This window comes from Bos grunniens, chromosome 14 (genome assembly GCF_055505025.1).
Source record: "Bos grunniens cultivar Pamir isolate PY7600 chromosome 14, Bosgru_T2T1.0, whole genome shotgun sequence".
Taxonomy (NCBI): Eukaryota; Metazoa; Chordata; class Mammalia; order Artiodactyla; family Bovidae; genus Bos; species Bos grunniens.
This window is the reverse complement of record NC_141178.1, coordinates 26286367-26308875: the sequence shown is the minus strand read 5'-3', so window position 1 is coordinate 26308875 and position 22509 is coordinate 26286367. Positions and strand designations below refer to the sequence as shown.

The window sequence follows — 22509 nt, the reverse complement described above, 5'->3', positions numbered from 1 at the left end:
ATTATTTTTTCAAATACTCATTCAATGCCAATTATAGGCCAGGCTTTGTGCTAGGCATCCTACCCATACTCTGCCCAAACCCCCTATTCTCAAGAGACCTGACTTGACTATACCCTCCTTCAACTCTCTTTCCCACCTGCAAATTCCTCTATATATTTAATAATAAACATCAGTAACTTTCAACTGGCTGAATAAATAAACCATATACCTACTTTTTTTTACAGAGCCCAATAAAGACTAAGAGTTTTAGTATATGTCTTTTATAAATATGTGATAAATTTTCCTATTACAAGAATCACACTAGTCTTTGAACTAACAATTTCCATTACTTAAATTAATGATGGTATTCAATGGAATTCTTAAAAGACACAGGTCAACTGACACTCCCTCCTGCAAAAATCTGAAACAAAAAACTATCCCTGAGGGTCCTCCCATCACCCTCTTGTTACCCTAAGTCTCTGAAAGAAAAATCTATAATATTCTTTTCCTATAAGTGCCCTAAAATACAATTTTAATTCTACTCATTAATTATAAATGAGCAAATGGTATACTGTTAAGTATACCATCTAAGATACTAAAAAAATCATTCCAACACTAAAAAAATGACTTTAGTCTTTCTTTGTGATGATTTGTTAACATTCTTATATATATGTATGTGTATATGTATAATTTAGCCACACCAGGTTAGTTGCATCATGCAGAATCTTCTTTTTTTTTTTTAAGTTGAGTATGCAGGATCTTTGGGGCTTTTTTTTTTTCTTTTGGTCGTGGCTTGTGGAATCTTTAGATGCAGCATGCTCACCCTTAGATGAGGCTCATCAATAGTTCCCTGATCAGAGATCAAATCTGGATCCATGGCATTGGGATCACAGAGTCTTAGCCACTGGACCACCAGGGAAGTCCCTAATGTTCATTTTTAATCCTACTAATAATTCATTTAGTCAACAGATTACTGAATTCCTCCAGTATGTCACCCTCTAGAACAAGAAAGGCCTGGGCCTTCTCTTCATTCTAGGAGAGACAAAATTTTTAAATGTAACACAATTGGTAAGTATTTCAATAGTATGAGGATACATAGTTAAAAGACCAAGGGTAAATTTTGTTGCTTTTTTGTTGTCTTTTTCTTTTAAACTTTGGTATGGGGATAGGAATGGGAGGGGATGGGGAGTGGGGGCGGGAAGGGGGGCGGGAAGGCTCTCTGAAGTATGAATGTGACTTTTGAGCAGAATTCTAAGAAATCAGATAGAGTATAATAGGTAGAGTATAAGACTAGAAGAAGGAGGTAAGAACACTTTGATCAGAAGGAATAGCTTATGTCCAGTCTTAAGACAAGAGGAGCATGGCACATAGGGAATTCAACAAAAGCCAGCATGGCCAGATCAAAGAGTAATGGGGGAGAATGGAGTGAAGTGAAGTGAAGTGAAGTGAAGTGAAGTGAAGTCGCTCAGTCGTGTCCGACTCTTTGCGACCCCATGCACTGTAGCCCACCAGGCTCCTCAGTCCATGGGATTTTCCAGGAATGAATACTGGAGTGGGTTGCCATTTCCTTCTGCAGGGGATCTTCCTGACCCAGGGATCAAACCCGGGTCTCCTGCTCTGTAGGCAGACACTTTACCATCCGAGCTACCAGGGAACTGGGAGAGTAGCTTAAGATAAAGCTGGAGACACAAGCAGGAGCCAGATCATTTTTTTTTGTTATTTAATAGTTTAAAAGCACTTCAACATATTTTTTCCCTTTTGTTCCTCAACAAACCTGTGAAGTAATTATTTACTCATCTAAGTAATTATGTCACTCATCTTTACAATATCCAGAGTGTAAGGTCTAAGCTACTCAGTTAAATCACCTCTACTGCATCTACTCGTTTCCTATGTGTCTACACATGATATTATCATCTAGGAAATTTATGTTGAACATACCTTCAAAATAGCACTTTCAAAAAAACCATGAACTATTTGAAACATTTTTTAAAAGCATTAAAAATAATAGCCACATAGCTACTGAAAAGAATATATCCTGACACAGCCTTTTAAAACTACGTTTTTACAAGTCTATCTTTCTCCACCAGATTATGAGCTCCCTAAAGGTAGGGACTGTGTGTTACTTAATTTGGTATCGTCAAGATCTAGCACTAAGAACATAATACTTTAATAGATTGCCCAGTACAGGTAGGAACACAGTGGTTCACAGTATGCTAGAGGCCACAAAACCAATAATAAATCACTTAATTAGTTGCAGAATAAAGGAATTTTGCCATTTAACATTATTGTTCACAACTTTCAATATTCGAGAGATTTACTAGACACTGAACAACCAATACAACTCTCAGTCCACATGTCATTAGGCATTAATAAAATATTTTAAATAAATAACATCATTGAAATATCCCAACAAACAAGCTACTGAAGTCTACTGTGAAACGCTGGATATATAAACTTCAATTACACAAATTCCATGCCTTAGAGAAACTCAAGGTTCTTTTCTTAAGCATGCACTCCTCCCACTCAAGATTTTAAGGGAAAATCTCTTTCAGAATTGGTTCAAAGTTTGACTGCTTCAAAATTTAAAGCCAACTCCACCTCATTAAACGAGAACTTATTTCACCTTCAGAAAAGGAATTACTGGCAGGGAATAAGAAGCAAGTTGGGTCGTGTGTGTAAATTCGTCTTGAGGGGAGTGGGACAGGGGATCATTTTAAAAGGGGGGAAATCAGAAACCCAATTTTGAAGAGAGAAGGGAATGTAAACTGGCAGGGGAAATAATCAGATATGTTTACGGGTTTTCCAAACACTTTACTACACAGAGTTGTTACCCCTTACAGAGTATTTGAAGGACCTTTACAGGCCCTGGATTTCTCGGCTGTAAAGACGCTTCAGCGGGCAGCTATCCCGCCTCCTCCGCGCCGCCCAGCAGCCACAGGAAAAGTGTGACAGCCGCAGATCCCGGTTGCCTTATAGATGAAGCTGCCCTTGGCCGCTGGGTGGGCGCAGTGGTAGGCCGGTTGGTCAGTCAGTCAGTCTACCGACCCAAGCGGTGAGGACCACTGCAGACTCCAGTCAGAGGCCGAACCAAGGAAGGGGTCAGCCTCCACCTCCACCTCCACCTCAGCCAACTACCTCAGCTATCACCCCAGCTCGGCCGGACTAGAGCCGAACAGAGATCGGAGAATCCAGGTCTCCGAGGGCAGCAGGTACTCCCGAACCGCCTCCTGCGGCTTTCGGTCTCTCCGCGGCCACCCCGCCCGCAGTTACCTTCCCAAGTGACATCGTACAGCTCTGACACCTTCGCCATCTTCTCAGAACCTGGAGGTGGCTGGGTGAGGGGGCGGGGAGACGTGGTCACGCGACACGATACCAAGCAGTGGCGAATTACGACACCAGTTCTCATTGGCCGAGGGAGCGAAGGGGGCGGGATCCGTTGCGCACGTGCACGCGGCTCTAACTTAGGGCAGTCGGGGAACTGGGCGGAGCGAGCTGGGCGGCGCGCGGCGCGCTGGGACTGTGAGGACACCTCGGCGGAGCCGCTGGAGCCGGCTTGGCTTGAGGTGTGTGTTTTACCATGACTTAACAAAAGCTGGGTTGTTTTCTTGGTTTTTGTTTTTGTTTTGTTTTTTTTATGTATGCCATCCCCGGTTTTTCATTTTTTTCTACATGGGTGCTTCATTCTCTGCTCACTCCCTAATCAGTACCTTATTCTCTTCATGACCTGCTGCTGTGCAGCATTCTGCTCGAATCTCTCATCTGTGCCCAACTTTACTCCTTCAGTGAAGGGATTTGCCTTCGATTTCTTTTTTAATGTTGGGCAAAACTGATCCACTTCAAAAAATGTTCTTTAAATCTGTTTGAGGAACTAAGCAGGGTTCTGTGTTTGTACATTATGCCCCTGTGGCCGAGGACTTAATGTTCACACGAAGGGCATCGTGCCGCGCTAAACCCTTAGTTAACGCTCCCCGTGCGTCACTGTCTGCTTGCCACTCTAGTTTTGAAACTCCATAGAAGCAGTCGATATAATGATTATAAGGAAATATGAATGAATATACAAATCAAATGAGACCTTCACAGCCCCTGCACTTCGCTCCTCCTCTTTAATCGCATGGGGGAACCTCCAGGCTAATTGATTTCAGGAAACCTTTGAACCTGGAGCCGGGGGGGGGGGGGTGCGGGGGGGGGGGCGGGGGATGTCTGTATTGGAAGCAAAATAATTGAGGGTCATAAGCGTATATTTGGGCTTCCCTGGTGACTCAGACCGTTAAAGAGTTTGCGTGCAATGCAAGAGACCCGGGTTGCAACCCTGGGTCAGGAAGATCCCCTGGAGAAGGGAATAGCAACCCACTCCAGTATTCTCGCCTGGAGAAGCCCATGGACAGAGGAGACAGGCAGGCAACAGCAACCCACTCCAATATTCTCGCCTGGAGAAGCCCATGGACAGAGGAGACTGGCAGGCAACAGTCCGTGGGTTCGCAAAGAGTCAGACACGACTAAGTGACTAACACTTATGAGATAAGCATATGTTTAGTATTTGAACCAATGAAAACATAAAAATGTAAAGGGGAAATATGTAAAGAGAAGAAAGAAGGCTAGAAATCTCTGCATGAAAGATATAGTTGAAGGCCAGTGAAGAAGAAACAGTCAAGATATGAGAAAAAAGGGAAACAGAGTCCTATCCCATATGCCAAAGGAATAGAGTTTAAAAAAAAAAAAAACTTGTCACTGGCACCTGCTCAAGGGAAGTTGCAAAAGGATAGAAAAGACTACTAAATTTATAAACTTGGTTTAAATTCTGAACGAGATTCACTCTCTGCAGACCAGATCTTTTAAAAAAGGCTTCATTCGAAAAATTAAGAAATTCCAGGCTCCATCATTTAGTAGCTGCTTGACTTTCAATGTATGTATTTTTGAATATGAGAGTTGCTCAGATATAAAGAGAGGCTACTCATCAATATAAAAAGAAAATATCTACTTGAGTTGTTATCAAAATTAAGAGATACTGCATGACACTCAGGGAAGTAACAGTCCTGTGGCTATAAATAGTATCTATATACTGATGCCCAAATGTACAAATCCAGCAGTCCTTACTTCTGCCCCGAAACCCAATTCTACTTTTTTGACATATCCACTTAGATAACTAGTATGTATCTCAAATTTAACATCTCCCAAACAGAAGTCTGTATTCCTGCCATCGTGGGCCCCATCAGAATTGGTGAAACATCCACCTGGTGTCACAAACTAAAATTCTAGCAACCCCTTTATATCAAATCTGTTAGCAGATCCTGTATTGTGTTTTTCCAAATCCATCTATTTTTTGTTTTTTGTCTCCACTGCTACTACCTTAATTGATGCTAAGATCATCTCTCACCTGAATGAGTGTCATAGTCTCCTAACCTCCTTAGCTTCATTCTTGCTGTATAAATCTATTTTCTATGCAGTAGTCCTCCTGGTCGTTTAAAAGAAAAACAAACAAACAAACAAAAACACAAAAAGTCCTTTGCTTACAGTTTTCAAATTGCTCCCCGCCAGCAACAAAAATATACTCTATAAACACTTTACCATGGTTTACAGGGTTTTACTCAATGCAGCTCCCTCCTACATCTCTTCCTTCATATCTTACTATTCTCTTTTCACTAGATCCCAACCATTTTCATCTATTTCTATTTCTCAAACATGTCAAATTCCTATCTGCTTTGGGTCTGGCATTTACCCAGAGGGCATGAAAGCCCAAGGAGTTGTCTTTGAATGACATACAGTGGGTATAACAAGACCCTGATGCTGGGAAAGATTGAAGGCAGGAGGAGAAGGGGATGACTGAGGATGAAATGGTTGGATGGCATCACCGACTTGATGGACATGAGTTTGAGCAAGCTCCGGGAGTTGGTGATGGCCAGGGAAGCCTGGTGTGTTGCAGTCCATGCAAGTCACAAAGAGTCGAACATGACTGAGCAACTGAACTGATAAGTACATCTAATTGAGGGATAAATATTTTCCACTCCCTTTAACTAAATGCCCTTGTAGCCAGCTACTGATGTCTGTCAGTCAATAAACTATGTGACATGAGGTTAAAAGAAATCAGTAGAGTTTTTGAGCTGTAAACTAGAATAATTTCATTTTAGATTTATAAGGAACGTGTGATTCTTTTGGAAACCATATGTCAAACATTTTTGCCTGGATCTTACATTAAGGAATACATTTTACATCACACAATATGCATATAGATATTTAAAACTGAAACAGCATTTGCACACTAGCTTTTTAATGTGTCTTGTCATATATTGGGGCTTCCCAGGTGGCTCAGTGGTTAAGAACCCGCCTGCCAATGCAGGAGACAAAAGAGACACTGGTTTGATACCTAGGTCGGGAAGATCCCCTGAAGGAGGGCATGACAATCCACTCCAGTATTCCTGCCTGGAGAATCCCATGGACAGAGGAGCTTGGCAGGCCACAGTCCATAGGGTCACAATGAGTTGGACACAGCTGAAGTAACTTCGTCTAGTCAAGGCTATGGTTTTTCCTGTGGTCATGTATAGATGTGAGAGTTGGACTGTGAAGAAGGCTGAGCGCCAAAGAATTGATGGTTTTGAACTGTGGTGTTGGAGAAGACTCTTGAGAGCCCCTTGGACTGCAAGGAGATCCAACCAGTCCATTCTGAAGGAGATCAGCCCTGGGATTTCTTTGGAAGGAATGATGCTAAAGCTGAAACTCCAGTACTTTGGGCACCTGATGCGAAGAGTTGACTCATTGGAAAAGACTCTGATGCTGGGAGGGATTGGGGGCAGGAGGAGAAGGGGATGACAGAGGATGAGATGGCTGGATGGTATCACTGACTCGATGGACGTGAGTCTGAGTGAACTCTGGGAGTTGGTGAAGGACAGGGAGGCCTGGCGTGCTGCGATTCATGGGGTCGCAAAGAGTCAGACACTACTGAGCGACTGAACGGAACTGAACTGAAGTAACTTAGCACAAATGCAAGTCCTCTATATTTTCTATTCAAATTGAATAAATTCCATTTTATTTTGTAAAAATATTTGTTACGACCCAGTAATACGGTAAGGACCCATATTTTGAAAATCACTAATGGACATTGTTCATGTCTCTTAATCTGAGGTCCTGAAATTAAATTATTTGCTCAAGTTCTTGCTACTGCTGCTGCTGCTGCTAAGTCACTTCAGTGTGACCCCATAGACGGCAGCCCACCAGGCTCCACCATCCCTGGGATTCTCCAGGCAAGAACACTGGAGTGGGTTGCCATTTCCTTCTCCAAAGCATGAAAGTGAAAAGTGAAAGTGAAGTCGCTCAGTCGTGTCCGACTCTGTACCAGGCTCCTCCATCCACGGGATTCTCCAGGCAAGAGTACTGGAGTGGGGTGCCATTGCCTTCTCCCTAGTAAATAACAAAGATGAGAAATTCATAGGGAGGAGATGAGTTGTTTGGTTCATAGATGAAAGGTGAAATATTTACAGGAAAAAATGTTTGTCACCAGTAGTACTCTCTGAAGTGAAGAAAGTGACTTTTTATACTTTAGGACATCTCAGATGTCCAATAAAACTTGCTTTCCTCAGACATACTTGGGAGAGCACTGGCATGTCAGTAACAAAACTTCCATATTCTTTTTTAACATTTTATAATGTAATTATAAAATAAATAAAAAGAAATATCTTCTATAGATAAAACCATAATCTTGGAAACATGAACATTAAGCATACTTTCTATACATCTACCTTTACAAATGTTTTCCAAGTTGTACTTTTCATCTTCCCATTCCTTTGAAAAAGTTTTCATTCATGCATATTAAAAATTTTAATCCAGTTTATCTGATTGAACAGCTGCCCTGTATTGGTAACAAATATCAGGAAACTATCCAAGCAGAAAAATATTAGATTATGCCATGTCCAACACCATAGGAAGTACTGTTTCATTTAATGATTTCAACAGCAGAAGAAAAAGGGACATGGATGTGATCTATTACATGCTTTTTAAGATATGAACCTATATATGATTTTCATTTTTTTCCTACAAAATCATGTTTGAATAGTTAGAATATCAACACAATAGAATGAGTTAGGGTTAGAAAGGAATAACTTTGAATAAGCTCACATTTTCTTTGAGATAGGATAAGCTTTGATTATTTATCAAGCCAAATTGCCCCACAGAGTGCTTTAGAGGGCTTCTTTTTTATGGTCATGGTTTGCTTAATTAATGTTTTCAGACATTATGAAAGACTAAAGCAACTTCTTAAATTTAATAAGTTTTGTGACATTTATAAAATGTACATTAACAGGACAAAGCATAATACCATTGTAATTCATTTTTGCAGTATTCAACATAGTCATCAAATCTTTTATTTAGAATCTATTATCTGCTTTGTTCTGTCTTAATCAAAGTGAATTCAAATATTCTACATCATATTGAAGCATAGTTTATAACCTCGATTTACTACTCTGACAGTTATCTATCAAAGTAAATTAGTCTTAATGCAACTCTCATATAAAATTTATTGTAGCTTTTAAATTCTGTTATTGTTTCTAATTAGTGAATAATAACCACAATCCCTTTATATTTAAGGAAAAATACTGCTTGTTTCATCTTGACACTAGATTCTTACTGTAACATGTTCATAGCTGGAAGAAAGTTTTCCGTAGAGTTTTATTTACCAAATCCAGATTACTATAGAGTTGTTTTAGGAACCTTCTGAACCTTGTTTTTTATTACATTTTTTGAAAGTTATGTAATTTAATACATTCCCACAAAACCCAAGAGCCTATGCCTTCTTTATTGGCACAACCACAGCATTTAGGCACCCCTGGTTTTTCCAAGTTTACCATCATTTACAATATATATGCTTTAAAATTTTCCAGCCATTCATTTCACATATAATTACATTATTAAAACAAACAAACAAACAAAGGAGAATCTCTGGGAAACATTTCCAGTGAAATCACTTTGGTCCTTTCACAGTAGAATTCACAGACTGATAATTACCCCTTTGTGCCGTGGTTGTAAGAATGAAGAGCAAAGCACATGCAGAAAGAGTACACACAGAATTTCTCCCACATGGGCAATAAATTAGAGCTATTTCTTTTTGAGATTTATAACTATACTTAAAAGTCCACTTTTTCAAACAATATTTATTTAATTTCCCCAAAGTGCATTTTCAGTTCTGCTATACACGTACATCTGTGCATATGTAACAGTTCTTTTGCAAAAATGTGTTTTTGTAAATATTCCTTTGGGTATCAAACATCTGGGAGTCTCTATGTACTATCACTGTGACCTGGGGGGTCTCTGGAGCCCATCTAGACTCCACTTTCTACAATAGAACTATAACTGAATTCTTTACTTGAAAAATATTCTTGAGAGTATTTGTCACTAAACAAAAGTCACACAAAAATATACTGAATATTAACTTATACATTTTTATAGTAACATATCTTGTTGCAGATGTAATTTTCATTTTTCACCCTTCCCTCTCTTTGGTGGTTTGGTAGCATCACTTTAGCCACAAGTGGCTAAGTTATTTGCTCAAACCTGTATCTTACCCTTGCCACTAAGCCACAAGGTCATCTTTACTGGCCATCTTTTGCTTTTTAAGATCATGCTGACCAGTCTTGGCTAAAGTTGGCTTTTAACCACATTGGACATATTGTGGCCCTATTTCAGATCATAAATCATGTGCTTTTTTTTTTTTTTTTCATATAGGAGGGTTTATTTAGTCAAATTCATGGATTTATGTAAGAAAGAGACTGGTTTCCTGGCAGAACATCTCTAAGAAAAATGACCACTCTAAATCCATTCCGCCAACCTGTCCAGTACCACCTCATTCCTGAGGAAACAGCATAATGTCAACTTTTTAAAACTTTATGTAACATAATTTTCTAAATTGTACTTGCAATTTTTTATCTTAAAACTGTGAAGTAAGGAACAATATAGGTATGCTCCCAAAGCTGCCATTTAGTTCAGATTGTTCCCACCTGAATAGAAATTCTCTCAGCATTGTAATATTTAGCTTCCTCTGTTCCTCATGTTTCTATCATTATTTCTTTTGCATCTTTTAATAATCGGCTTGAACATTTGTCATGTGGGTGGGGTGGGAGCAGGGACAGGCAAAGCAGGAATGATTTCATCTGATGCAATTTTTCTAGCAATAGCAAGATTATGGAATATTAAATATAACCTCAATCTAATCATGAGAAAACATCAATCAAACCCAAACTGAGAGCCATTCTATAAAAATCACAGATAGTGCTCATCAGGGATTGGCAGTGGCATTACATATAGCTCTTCTGAACTTTTAGACAAATTATTAATTTTAAGCACTCACTGTTAGATTCTAATGTCATATACTTAGTGGAATTAAGGGTATAGATTTAGGTTTATGTAAGAGTACCCAAAGTAGTTTTATTTTTAGTTATAAATTGTATATACCATGCCATATAGGATGTGGAGTTCCTTTACATTCTAGGTAATAGCAGCAGATTCTTTGCTAACATACATGTACATCGCTCTTTTCTACAGAACTTGCTGAGTTTTTATCCCAGGTGGAGGTATATAAATTAAGTAATTTGAACAAGTTATTTTAACTTCATTGAACACTAGTTTCCTCATATGTTAAATGAGCATAATAATATTTGATAATGAATGAGGATTTTCCCTGATGGCTCAGTGATAAAGGAACCTCCTGCAGTGCAGGAGACCTGGCTTCAATCCCTGGGTTGGGAGGAAAAGGGAATGGCTACCTACTCCAATATTCTTGCCTGGAGAATCCCATGACAGAGGAGTGTGGAAGGCTGCAGTCCATGGGGTCGCAGAGTCAGACACTACTGAGTGACTAACACACACACAAGTAATAAAAAATTCTCATGCAACTCTAGCATATGGCATAATAATACTCTTAGTGTTATATACAAGTCATTGAGTACTTATATATGAGGCACTATACATTTGTAGGTTGCTCTTTGTAGATTATTACATTTAATTCTTACAACAACCCCACATTACAGATGAAAGAACAGTCAGGGTAGGTTGAATAACTTCCCCAAACACTTCCTCCTTCACACAATAGGTTCTTAGTTATTAGTAGCTCTGTCATATGGGGCCTCTGAGAAGCAGATGATGGCATGGGAATGCAGGAGATTTACTAGGGGAAACTGTGTAAAAGATAAAAGGGGGAGAAAACAAGATTGGGTATGGAATACTTTCAGATCATGATGCATATCTGATACCTGCCAAAGGAGAGTAGGAAGCAGAATTGGACAGAAAGTCTCAAAGAGTCTCATGATTTATGTCTGACTAAGTATCAGCCAACTCAATGAGAAAAGCTCCTGAGCAAAGATTACCCATTACAATAGTCTTATGGGGCTTCCCAGTGGTGCTAGTGGTAAAGAATCTGCCTACCAATGCAAGAGACACCCTGTATGCAAGACAGCAAAAGAAACACAGATGTATAGAACAGTCTTTTGGACTCTGTGGGAGAGGGGATGGTTTGGGAGAATGGCATTGAAACATGTATATTATCATATGTGGAATGAATCGCCAGTCCAGGTTCAATGCATGAGACAGGGTGCTCGGGACTGGTGCACTGAGATGACCCTGAGGGATGGGATGGGGAGGGAGGTGGAATGGGATGGGGAGGGAGGTGGGATGAGATGGGGAGGGAGGTGGGAGGGGGGTTCAGGATGGGAACACATGTACACCCTTGGCGGATTCATGTCAATGTATGGCAAAACCAATACAATATTGTAAAAAAATAAATAATAAAAACAATAATTAAAAAAAAAAAAAAACTGATGAGATACCTTTGAAGAGATGCAGGTCAGTCCCTGGGTCAGGAAAATCCCCTGGAGGAGGGCATGGTAACCCACTCCAGTATTCTTGCCTGGAGAATCCCATGGACAGAGGAGCCTGGCAGACTACAGTCCATAGGGTTGTAAAGAGCTGGACATGACTAAAGCAACTTAGCACACATTAATTTACAGTGGGCAAAATAGCCAGGCCTTGGGACCCCTAAATGTTCAGTCATTGGCTGGAGGCTGCCTGGAAGGGCATTGCCTCAACTCAGAAGCTGAGATAAATCCTGAAGCCTTTGATAGCTAGAGGCTGCCAGCTCCCTACCCTCCTTGCAGCTGAATAGCAAGTTCTTTCTTGAAAATTCTAACTGCACCTCCATAACTGCCACAGTAACCATTATTATCCTTCTTCTTCCATTCTGGATGGAGCTTCCATTTTTGGTGAGAGGTAGGGGTGTGTGTTCCCCTGTAGTAATCGCTAGACTCAGAAGCTACTTGACATACATAGCTCAGAAGCTGTTAAAAAGCTATTTGACATATGAAAATTTTATTTCAAGTCCACGAAATGTCTTTTACTAGTAATTTATTAATGGCTCAGCAATGGTTACCTTATGTTGAAGAAAAGACATGGTGAAATATATCCAACCCACAGAGGCTTGAAATTTTACTTGTTTTTTTTTATGAGATGCAAATCAGGAATTATTCACTTTTTTATTGGGTTGGGAATTATTAATGCTGCTACCTTTGAGAAATTATCTAGAATTTCATATTTCTTTTTACTAAGATTCCAAATATATCCAAGTAACTCAGAATTTTTAAACATCTTCCCAAGAATAATAGTATAACTCTCAAAACTGGCAGCATTTCTAAAATTCTATAATTCAAGATCTCCATGAAATACTAGAAAATTCCAAAGACATTGACTGATATCCTTTTTGATAATTCACTGGGTAACTGCCATACTATATCATTGATGATTGTTTGTTAATAAACTTAAGCAAGACTATAATTTCTCAGTACTTGTCCCCCAAACAGATAATTGATTACAGGTCTGAAATACGAATAGGGCATGAATCCAACAACCCTCACTGTCATGCCACTCTTCCTTCTGAATGCTGAGGCAGCCCTAGTTAGGATCTGCCTGGCTGCACAGGTGCCCTTCTAGGTAGAACATTACATGTGTTTCACATTCCAGGCTGCCAGAAGGACTGATAAAGTGAAATCACTACCTAATGGGAAGAGGCAGATTGCTTCCCAGATTCACATTCTGAATAGCAAAATTATTGAAGGATTTTACATTTTAAAGAAAGAAAGCAATAAAGGAGTGGTGAACAAAGGAGACTTTGTTAGTTATTTTCAGGGAACAGTTACATGGGACACAGTAGCCATAAATCTCAGTACAAAAATTCATGTGTGCAAGGACAAAATACCCATTCTTATAAAACTCAGTTTTTACTCTTGGAAAAAGAAAGAAATTTAATCTCAGGTTGGAGTTTGTCCTGCACTTCTCTGACTCCAACTCTGTCACTCAGTTAGGTCTGACTCTTCGCCACCCTTTGGACTGTAGCCCACCAGGTTCCTCTGTCCATGGTATTTTTCAGGAGAGGATACTGGAATGAATTGCCATTTCCTTCTGCAAGGGATCTTCCCTACCCCGGGATTGAACCTTCATTTCCTATGTCTCTTGCATTGCAGGCAGATTCTTTACCCGCTGAGCCATTGGAGAAGCCCTGCACTTTTGCCTCCTCCTTTTTCAAGGTTACTCTGACTCATATGAAAGTGATTTGCAAAATATTTAACAACCCATACGGCAAGGTCACCAACTGTGGTTCAGTTCAGTTCAGTTCAGTCGCTCAGTTATGTCCGACTCTTTGTGACCCCATGGACTGCAGCACATCAGGCCTCCCTGTCCATCACCAACTCCCAGAGTTCACTCAAACTCATGTCCGTCGTGTCGGTGATGCCATCCAACCATCTCATCCTCTGTTGTCCCCTTCTCCTCCCAACTTCAATCTTTCCTAGCATCAGGGTCTTTTCAAATGAGTCAGTTCTTCGCATCAGGTGGCCAAAGTATTGCAGTTTCAGCTTCAGCAGCAGTCCTTCCAATGAATATTCAGGACTGATTTCCTTTAGGATGGACTGGTTGATCTCCTTGCAGTCCAAGGGACTCTCAAGAGTCTTCTGCAACACCACAGTTCATAAGCATCAATTCTTCAGCCTTCAGCTTTCTTTATAGTCCAACTCTCATATCCATACATGACTACTAAAAAAACCATAGCCTTGACTAGATGGACCTTTGCTGACAAAGTAATGTCTCTGCTTTTTAATATGCTGTCTAGGTTGGTCATAACTTTCCAACTGTGGTAGGAGCCTTCAAGATGGCCCCCAATTATTTTTACTCCTGGTTAGTATACCCTGTGTAGTCTCTTCCACAGTGATAGGGATGACCTGTGTCATCAGTTGGTTATTTCAGAGATGATAGAGTGTGACTTTGCAGGCTAAGTCATAAAAGACCTTGTAGCTTCTGCCTTGCTCTCTCTTAGGTCACTCATTATGGGTAAGGTGTATGCTGTGTCGCTGCAGACATTCGAGCAGCTTCACAGAGAGGTCCACATGGTAAGGAACCGAGGCCCCCTGCAACTTGCCAACCATATGAGTGACATACCTTAGGACTGGTTCTCCTGCCCCAGTCAAGACTGTAGACCCAGCTGACATAATAACTACAAACTCATGATATACTGTGAGCTAGAGCAGCTCAGCTAAGCTGCTTCCTAATTCCTGGCTCACAGAAACTCTAAGATAACAAATCATTATTATTGCTGTAAGCTGCCAATTTTTGGAGTACAGTGTGCTATGACGTGAGATAACTAATACATCAACCAGTTAGAAAGGATACAGATGCCAGGTTTAGTGCTTATGAAGCATCTTGGAGGTTCCTCGGCCATCCCAGGCGAGTCCTTAGGGAGGATAAGTGATTCTGGGTGAATGACTATGAACAAAAACAAAGTACTTTGATAATTTATCAACCATTACAGCCATACAAGTTATATATGAGTCACGCTTATGTAGTCTCAAGGCATAGGGAAGTCTGCCTGGTTTTCCAGTTAGCAATACAGCCCTTGTTTCTCTCCACAAATGCCTGTGGTTCTCCTGACTACTTTTGGATCCCATGGCTAGATATATGGCTTCCTCCCCTGGAACCACCAAACTCTGCTTTAATCAGCTCCCCTCGAGTATTTTCTTCCTATCTACCACTCCTGCCCCAGCCCTGCAAGAGCAATATTTTAGTCTCAGGGGAAGTTCCCCCCACATCCCTAGTGCTCTGTTCCCTAAGGACTATCTTACTTGTGGTTTATCCAGAAGCACCTATATATATCCTCTTCAATGGGTTTTGAAAACCAAAGCCAGAAACTGAGGTTCCTGCTGTCCCAGTTTTCTCCCCAGACACTTTCTCCTTCTGAGAGAGGTTCAGGATCTATAGGAGAGTGAGAAAAGTTTCACTCTCAGAGACACAAACTCACAAACTCTCAGCGACAGAAACTGAGAAAAGAATAGCACTTCTTACCTCAAAAATGTCCCACTACCTTACCTCCAGAGAAGTTAATATCTGGCTGCTGAGGAACTGTGGTACTGACTTGGACATGATTATTTCAGCAAAGTTCAACAGATTCTAATTATAGCCATTTGCTTTAATTCCCTGGTGATAAAACAGCTCCTTGGTTTGCTTTTCCAGGTACCTAGATACCTTGAAGGAAATACTTTGCTCACAAAGTCAGTATGCACTATTCAGATTTTATATCTCTTTCCTAGAGAAATCCTTGCCTGACTTCTCCAGATCGGGAGTAGGTGCCCTGCTCATAGGCTCCGGTATTCCTGGCACTTCTGTCTCCCTGAAAGCACTTATCGCACTCCCCTACAATCATTGCTTGTGTCTAAGCTCTGTTTGACATCTGTGTGTCATGTTCATGATCTGTCCCCAGAGACTCAATAAATATTTATGGAAAATAAGCTCTATTTAAAAAGTGCTCACCAATCTGGGGCTTTATAAACCAGTAAAATTTCAAGAGAAAACATAAGGGGACCAAAATATGTTTGACAACTTTTTATTTTACTGAGTACATTAAAAGTAACAACCATAATTTAGCTTCACATCATTTCATCTTAAAATTGCTATTTTATTACTTAGGGAATATTAAGGATTCACTGAAGTGGTGTTGGAGAAGATTCTTTAGAGTCCCTTGGACTGCAAGGAGATCCAACCAGTCCATTCTAAAGGAGATCAGTCTGGATGTTCTTTGGAAGGAATGATGCTGAAGCTGAAACTCCAGTACTTTGGCCACCTCATTCAAAGAGTTGACTCATTGGAAAAGACTCTGATGCTGGGAGGGATTGGGGGCAAGAGGAGAAGGGGACGACAGAGGATGAGATGGCTGGATGGCATCACTGACTCGATGGATGTGAGTCTGAGTGAACTCCGGGAGTTGGTGATGGACAGGGAAGCCTGGCATGCTTCGATTCATGGGGTCGCAAAGAGTCAGACACGACTGAGCTGAACTGAACTGAACTGAAGAACAATTCTTGAAAAGGAGTAAACTTAATTTTTTTTTTATCAGTGACAACTTCTATCTGAATGATATATACATCTAAGAACTGCTGCTGACTTCTTGAAGATCCCCTGGAGGAGGAAATAGCAACCCACTCCAGTATTCTTGCCTGGAAAATCCCGTGAACAGAGGAGCCTGGCGGGCTACAGTCCATAGGGTTGTGAAGAGTCAGACACTACTGAGCACTTTCACACACAGCACAGCTGGCTGACTTCTTAAATCTCTTCTCACTCTTAGATAAGGTAAGGCAGTTCAAAATGATAATTCCCCTGTTTTCAAAGTAACAACTTCTAGTTTTGTTTTTATTAAGAAGCACTCCCTAATGGCTGAAATTGTTTCTTATCCTTATTACCTATATCTTTGAAGGGGAAAAAAGTCATTGAGCATCTTGGCACATGATTCTCAGGTGGTACTCATTTCCGTCTTCAAGACTTTTTTACTCTTTCCCCATAATTCTCTGAAGAAGTGAACATATTAGCAAGTAAAAACTACTGTAATTTTGTTTATTTAAAAAAAATATGTTTGGGGAAGGGTTGCTCCAGTCTGATCTAAGAAGAAAAAAAATATTATAGTTGAAGTATCACATGACACAAAACCTTTCTGGCAAATTTATTTTGGTTATAGCTCTTGCCTCATCAATTCAGCAAAATGCATTTTAGTTAAATTTTACAGTAAAGCAGAGCAAATGTATTACTAGTGTCTTATTTCACAAATCACAAAATTTCTTCATCTAATTGACAAAATAGTGAATATATAAAGAGCATTTTTATTGGAACAGGAGCAGAAGGTACTATTAGCTGTGTAAATAGATATGATAGCAACAGAAGGCAAAGACAATAAAGACAACACAGAAGCAGTGTTCCTATTTTAAGTTTCACTTATTTTGAGAACCCATGGGATAAACTACAGCAGGCTTTGGGAAAGCAGAGCCATTAAAATTAGGAGATGGAAAAGATTAAATCAATGATGATGTAATCTAGACCCTTGATGACACAGGAGACTCCCTTAAAGATCTCTCCTGCATGCTGTCTGTTGTAATGCTTCAAGCCAAGAGAAATTCCTGAGTCTGAATTCTGTGTTCACAAATCTGTGCTTTCTCTTTATTTTTATTTTAGTTTGTATCATAATTTCCTTGTTGTCCTTAGAAGAAAAAGAAAGGGGGACTTGATAATCTAGCTTTAGTCCATTTTTTTCTTACAATCTAAACTGAAAGCAAAAGCATGTTATTTTCTATTATAAAACAATTTTACAGATAAATTTCGCAGCTAAACTCCAGCCTCTCAATAAAATAGTAGATCAAACAATATCCATATGTAGTAATTAAAATTAGTAAACTCATGAATTACAGATCTCTGAACTCAGTAAACTCTCATGAGGAATTATTATTTTTGTTTGTGTTTTCTGCCTCATTGGAATTCTTTGAAAATAAAAGACTCTAGTACATTTAACTCTGGCTTGAAATGTATAACATATTAAATGAAACTTATGAAAGCTAATCTGTTTTAATGTATTGGTTGCCCCAGTTGTAATAGCACTACAATAATTTAAAGAATAAATTCCTTTTATAGCTAGAAATGGAATTTATGATTTTTACCCTTAAGCTAGCCTGATTCAATATGAGTAGAGGACATAAGATGGATTTGCACTATACATTTAAAACAATGGAAAATACTCTTACAGGTGTTCATTTTGTTCATAGATAGCCAGTAAAACCTTAAACAATTAATTTTGAACAAGTTTCCCATTCAAAAAATGCTAGAAAATGAAAAACAAAATGATGTTGATATATTTTGAGAAGTGTTAATGATAACAGTTAAATATTTTTGAAATATCAGGAGCTAAGTTTGGCTTATCACTTATAAAGCTAGTTATAACTGGCAGCATAATATCAATGAGTAGATACTTCAGTGTCAACACAGACAAGATTATCAACCTGAGCTGCATGCTAAGCGCAATTAACTGAAAAACAAAAGTTCAACCAGAGTACACTGGTGTGATTTTAAGAGTTCTTTTCCAAAGTTTCAAATTACAGTCATGTAAGAGCAGTTATATGAAGTTAAGTTAGATAAGCAATTTTTTCTCATGTCAAAAGATTAAGAATGTTTTAATTTAAGGAAGAAAATTGTGTATTACTCAATAAAATATAAAACTCTTTTCTGGAATATTTAGGTGCTATATCTTCTGAAACATATCTGAGTAGCAGTGTTTTTTATTTGTTTGCTTTTTATGAGTAATGGACATGTTTATTATTTTTATTGTGGTGATTTCACAAGTGTGAATGTCAAAACTATTCAAATGTTGCATTTTACCTGCATTCAGTTTATTGTATTACAAATGAATATCTCAATTAGGCTGGCTAAAAATGGAATAATCTAAGAACTACATGAAATTATTTTTATTCTCCTTGAGGACACATAGGTTTTTGAATAAATTATCACTAAAGAATAGACAGCCAAGTGAAATTGTAACCATACAAATAAAGATCTGAATATATATATATATATATGACACAAATATAAGGACATGCCATGTTTCACAAGTACTTCCTCTCCAAAAAGAACTTTACTAAATAGTTTTTTTTTTTTTATTGTAGTCAATCTACTAAAACACTAATATTCCTTGGAATCCTATAACTTTGACTTGATTTCTGTCTTTACCAATTATTAATAATATGACTTTGTGTAAGTCTTGATATCTCATTTGATAGAAAATAATAATACCTTAGAGATTATTTTAAAAATTAAGTGTGAAAATTGCTGTGAAAGCATAACACAATACCTGACACATGAGCAAAATAAATTTTAAGTGCTTAAAAATAATCACTGTAATGAAGTCATCATTTCATGGACTATTTCTGTTTTTTCCATTCATCATTCAGCTCTAGTACAGAATGATGTAGCAAGCTGTGTAATATTTCCTTAGTAACAGTTAAATAGAAGCCTGATGTAGACTTGAAAATAGTATCTTGGAAGAAGCTAAGGTAATTTGTATTTGTTACATTTTTATCTACACTTTACTAATCCATCCAGTTTAAATTTGTAAAATCATTAGACAGTTGTCTTGAATTTTTACTGAGATAGCCAAGAAGCCCAAATGGTTTCTTAAATTTATAAAATAAGCAACCACCTACTTGAAATCACCTTATCTAGGAAGATGTGGAAGGCAATGAGATTATAATGACATCGGTCTCACATCTCTTCCCACCATAGCCTAAAACTGCACCTCTTTAACCCATAAAAACACTGCTGATAAACCCTACTAACATACAGAATTTTTTCTGTCTCTCTTCTCTTTGGAATTTCTCCTTGATGTCCTTAGGGAAAAAAAGCTAAGACAGTACGATTTAACATAATTTTAATTTTGTTTTATTTTCTCCAGCTTTAAAAGGAAATGAAAGCAATGATCAAGAAATGAACATATGAGATATTTTTATGGGGGCTCATATAATGCTGGGGGAAAGCAATGGCACCCCACTGCAGTACTCTTGCTTGGAAAATCCCATGGATGGAGGAGCCTGGTAGGCTGCTGTCCATGGGGTCGCTAAACGACTGAGCGACTTCACCTTCACTTTTCACTTTCATGCTTTGGAGGAGGAAATGGCAACCCACTCCAGTGTTCTTGCCTGGAGAATCCCAGGGACAGCGGGGCCTGGTGGGCTGCCATCTATGGGGTCGCACAGAGTCGGACACGACTGAAGCAACTTAGCAGCAGCAGTAGCAGCATATAATGCTAATTCAAATAGCTTATGTTTTAAAACCCAATGTATTCCATCACTCATCATCTTAACTCTGTTCCTTTTAACTTACCTACATAGAAATAAAATAGATGGGCATATAAGAATTAGTTTCCCCTAGTTAGAAACAAAATGTAATTTTTAATCCTTTGATAATAAACAAAGCAACAATAGACTGGACAGTAACTTTTGGAAAACTTTTCCTGTGACACAGAGTATATTCTCATACCACAGTCATAATGAAAATCCTCAAGTAACAACTGACATTGTAAGATAATCACATTAGCCTAAAATACTGGTCAATTGTGGGAATGTCTCTAAGAGTGAAAATAGGACTAAGAAGGTTTCCTTTAACTCCCCTAATTTAGAATTCTGATGTGCACGTGTGAAAAAAAGAATTCAAGAATGAGACAAGAGACATACGTTTCTCTTTGCACCTTTCACACTTCACCATGTCATTCGGGATCCCTGTCAATCACTCCAGCTTACTGAATGTTTTATTTGGAGGAACTGGGCTCGGATGGAAAGAAGCCTTTTGAGTTCTTATCAAGAGAGCTGAACATCTACAAAGGACTAGGCAGGAGATAAGAGCTTAGAAGTCACTGTTTTTGAAAAATAAGGTAGTTTCTTGTTTCTATTTAAGACATGAATTTTTTAAACAAGATGGTAGTCCTGATATATTCATTATTTGTAACATTTAGTTTATTATTTATTGATAAGTCAACAAAAGTATTTGTAACATCTAAATAATTTACTAATATCATCTTATTTGCTCCAGTTTATGAATCATAAGAAAGAGTACACACGTGTATTTTATTTAGCCTAAATAAAACAAATGCCAAATATTGTCTCCTTTAATACTGAAATATAAATTTCCTTTCATATTCTTTACCTCAGGGTGTTACCAGAGTCAGGATCCTAGAGTAAAGAATACTCAGGGAGATTATATCTTATATAAAAAACATAAAAGGAGTAAAAAGGATATTATCCTAGTTTTTTTCTTGATTAAGAAAAACAGTAAAGAGGCTTGGAATATGCATCTGAGTTATTTCTGTCATTTGGATGGTACTGCAGCACACTGGAACTGCTTGAACTGGAGGCAAGATTTTTGGACTGAAAGGAGATATTCTAAAATCTAGAAAGTACTGTTTAATATGTATAGAAATAAAATATGTACAAAAAACAAAAAGGAGTTAACTTGCTTTTAAAATAATGAACTCATAAGTCAAATATAAAATATGAATCTAAGAAAAGTAATAGTAATAAATGGGCAAAAGCTTTTTTCTGTAAACAGTATATATTTTTACTTCTCTCTTGTTCCTATTTGTTGTTCCTATGAGTTGTTTGTATTCCTAAGGGCAACGCCTGCACTTGGTCAGTAGATTCCATGCCCTTTCTTCAACTCAGCCTATGATTCCAGCAATTCTTCCTTCTTCATCATTACTTCTCTATTTTTTTACGGCTATAAGTACAAAACATGTTGTAATTTCTCATGAGACTTTTGTAAACCTCTTTCCCTCTAATATCTGTTAATCAAGGATGCAAGTGACCTTCACCTTTCTAAGGTCAGTGGTTCATTTTCAGTCCGCATTTTACTTGAGCAGCATTTTAAACCATGGCTTCTGAAACTCACTCTTGGTTTTTCTCCTTCCCTACTGGCTTCTTCTTCTCAAATTCCTTTATTTGATCCTTCATATCTGTTTGACCTAGCAATGTTTGAATGCACCAAAGCTGAGTTATTGAACATTTTCTCTGTAATCTCATCCACATACATAGCTTTAGATGCCGTGTATCTGTTGGTGGCTTCTGTTTGTATCTCCCCTCCTGTATCTCCTCTCTGACTTCAGAGTCATATATCTAACTACCTACTTGACATCTTTAATAGCATGTCTGAAAATCATCTCATACTTGACATAATTAAAATTGAACTCCTGTTATTACTTTCTTCAATCTCCATCCAAGATAACATCTCCCATTATCTGTCCTTTCTCTAATAGCAACTTCATCCTTTCAGGTGTTCAAACCAAAAATTCTTATAGTCTTTCTTTAGTACCCCACATCCAACCTGTCAACAAATCTTGTTGGCTTTGCCTTTGAAATATATCTAGACTTTAACCATTTCTCACTACATCTATCTCTTACCTGGATTATTGCAACTTGCTCCTCACTGGTTCCTGCTTAACCCCCTGCTCTCTTGTAGTCAATATAAAATTTCAAATGGGCCTTTTAAAAGATAAATTGATCACATCATTTCTTTGCTCAAGCATCCTCCAACAGCTTCTGTATGATTATAAAGAGAAGGCCTTATAGCAAGCTGTTCTTCTAACACCTTTCTATTCTAATTGCTTAGTAATCTTCCATCCCTCTCCTCTAGCCCCAAAGGCCTTCTTAGTCTGGT

At 38.5% G+C, this 22509-nt stretch overlaps 1 protein-coding gene and 1 long non-coding RNA gene across 3 annotated transcripts in view; one reads left to right on the top strand and one right to left on the bottom strand.

The window, feature by feature from the left end:
- The window catches only part of EMC2 (ER membrane protein complex subunit 2), a 52077-nt gene extending 48775 nt beyond the window's left edge, over positions 1 to 3302 (bottom strand). The window contains exon 1 of the mRNA XM_086336315.1: positions 3250 to 3302. Within this exon, the coding sequence (XP_086192441.1) occupies positions 3250 to 3289 (40 nt within the window). The 5' untranslated portion in view covers positions 3290 to 3302. The remainder of the gene's footprint in view (positions 1 to 3249) is intronic.
- A 115-nt stretch (positions 3303 to 3417) lies between these two features.
- LOC147359214 (uncharacterized) overlaps positions 3418 to 22509 on the top strand; it is a 132080-nt gene continuing 112988 nt past the window's right edge. Inside the window, exons 1-2 of one of the 2 annotated variants that reach the window (XR_015140635.1) lie at positions 3418 to 3542; positions 15961 to 16620. This is a non-coding gene — a long non-coding RNA (uncharacterized LOC147359214). The remainder of the gene's footprint in view (positions 3543 to 15960; positions 16621 to 22509) is intronic. The other variant, XR_015140636.1, reaches the window with a different exon arrangement.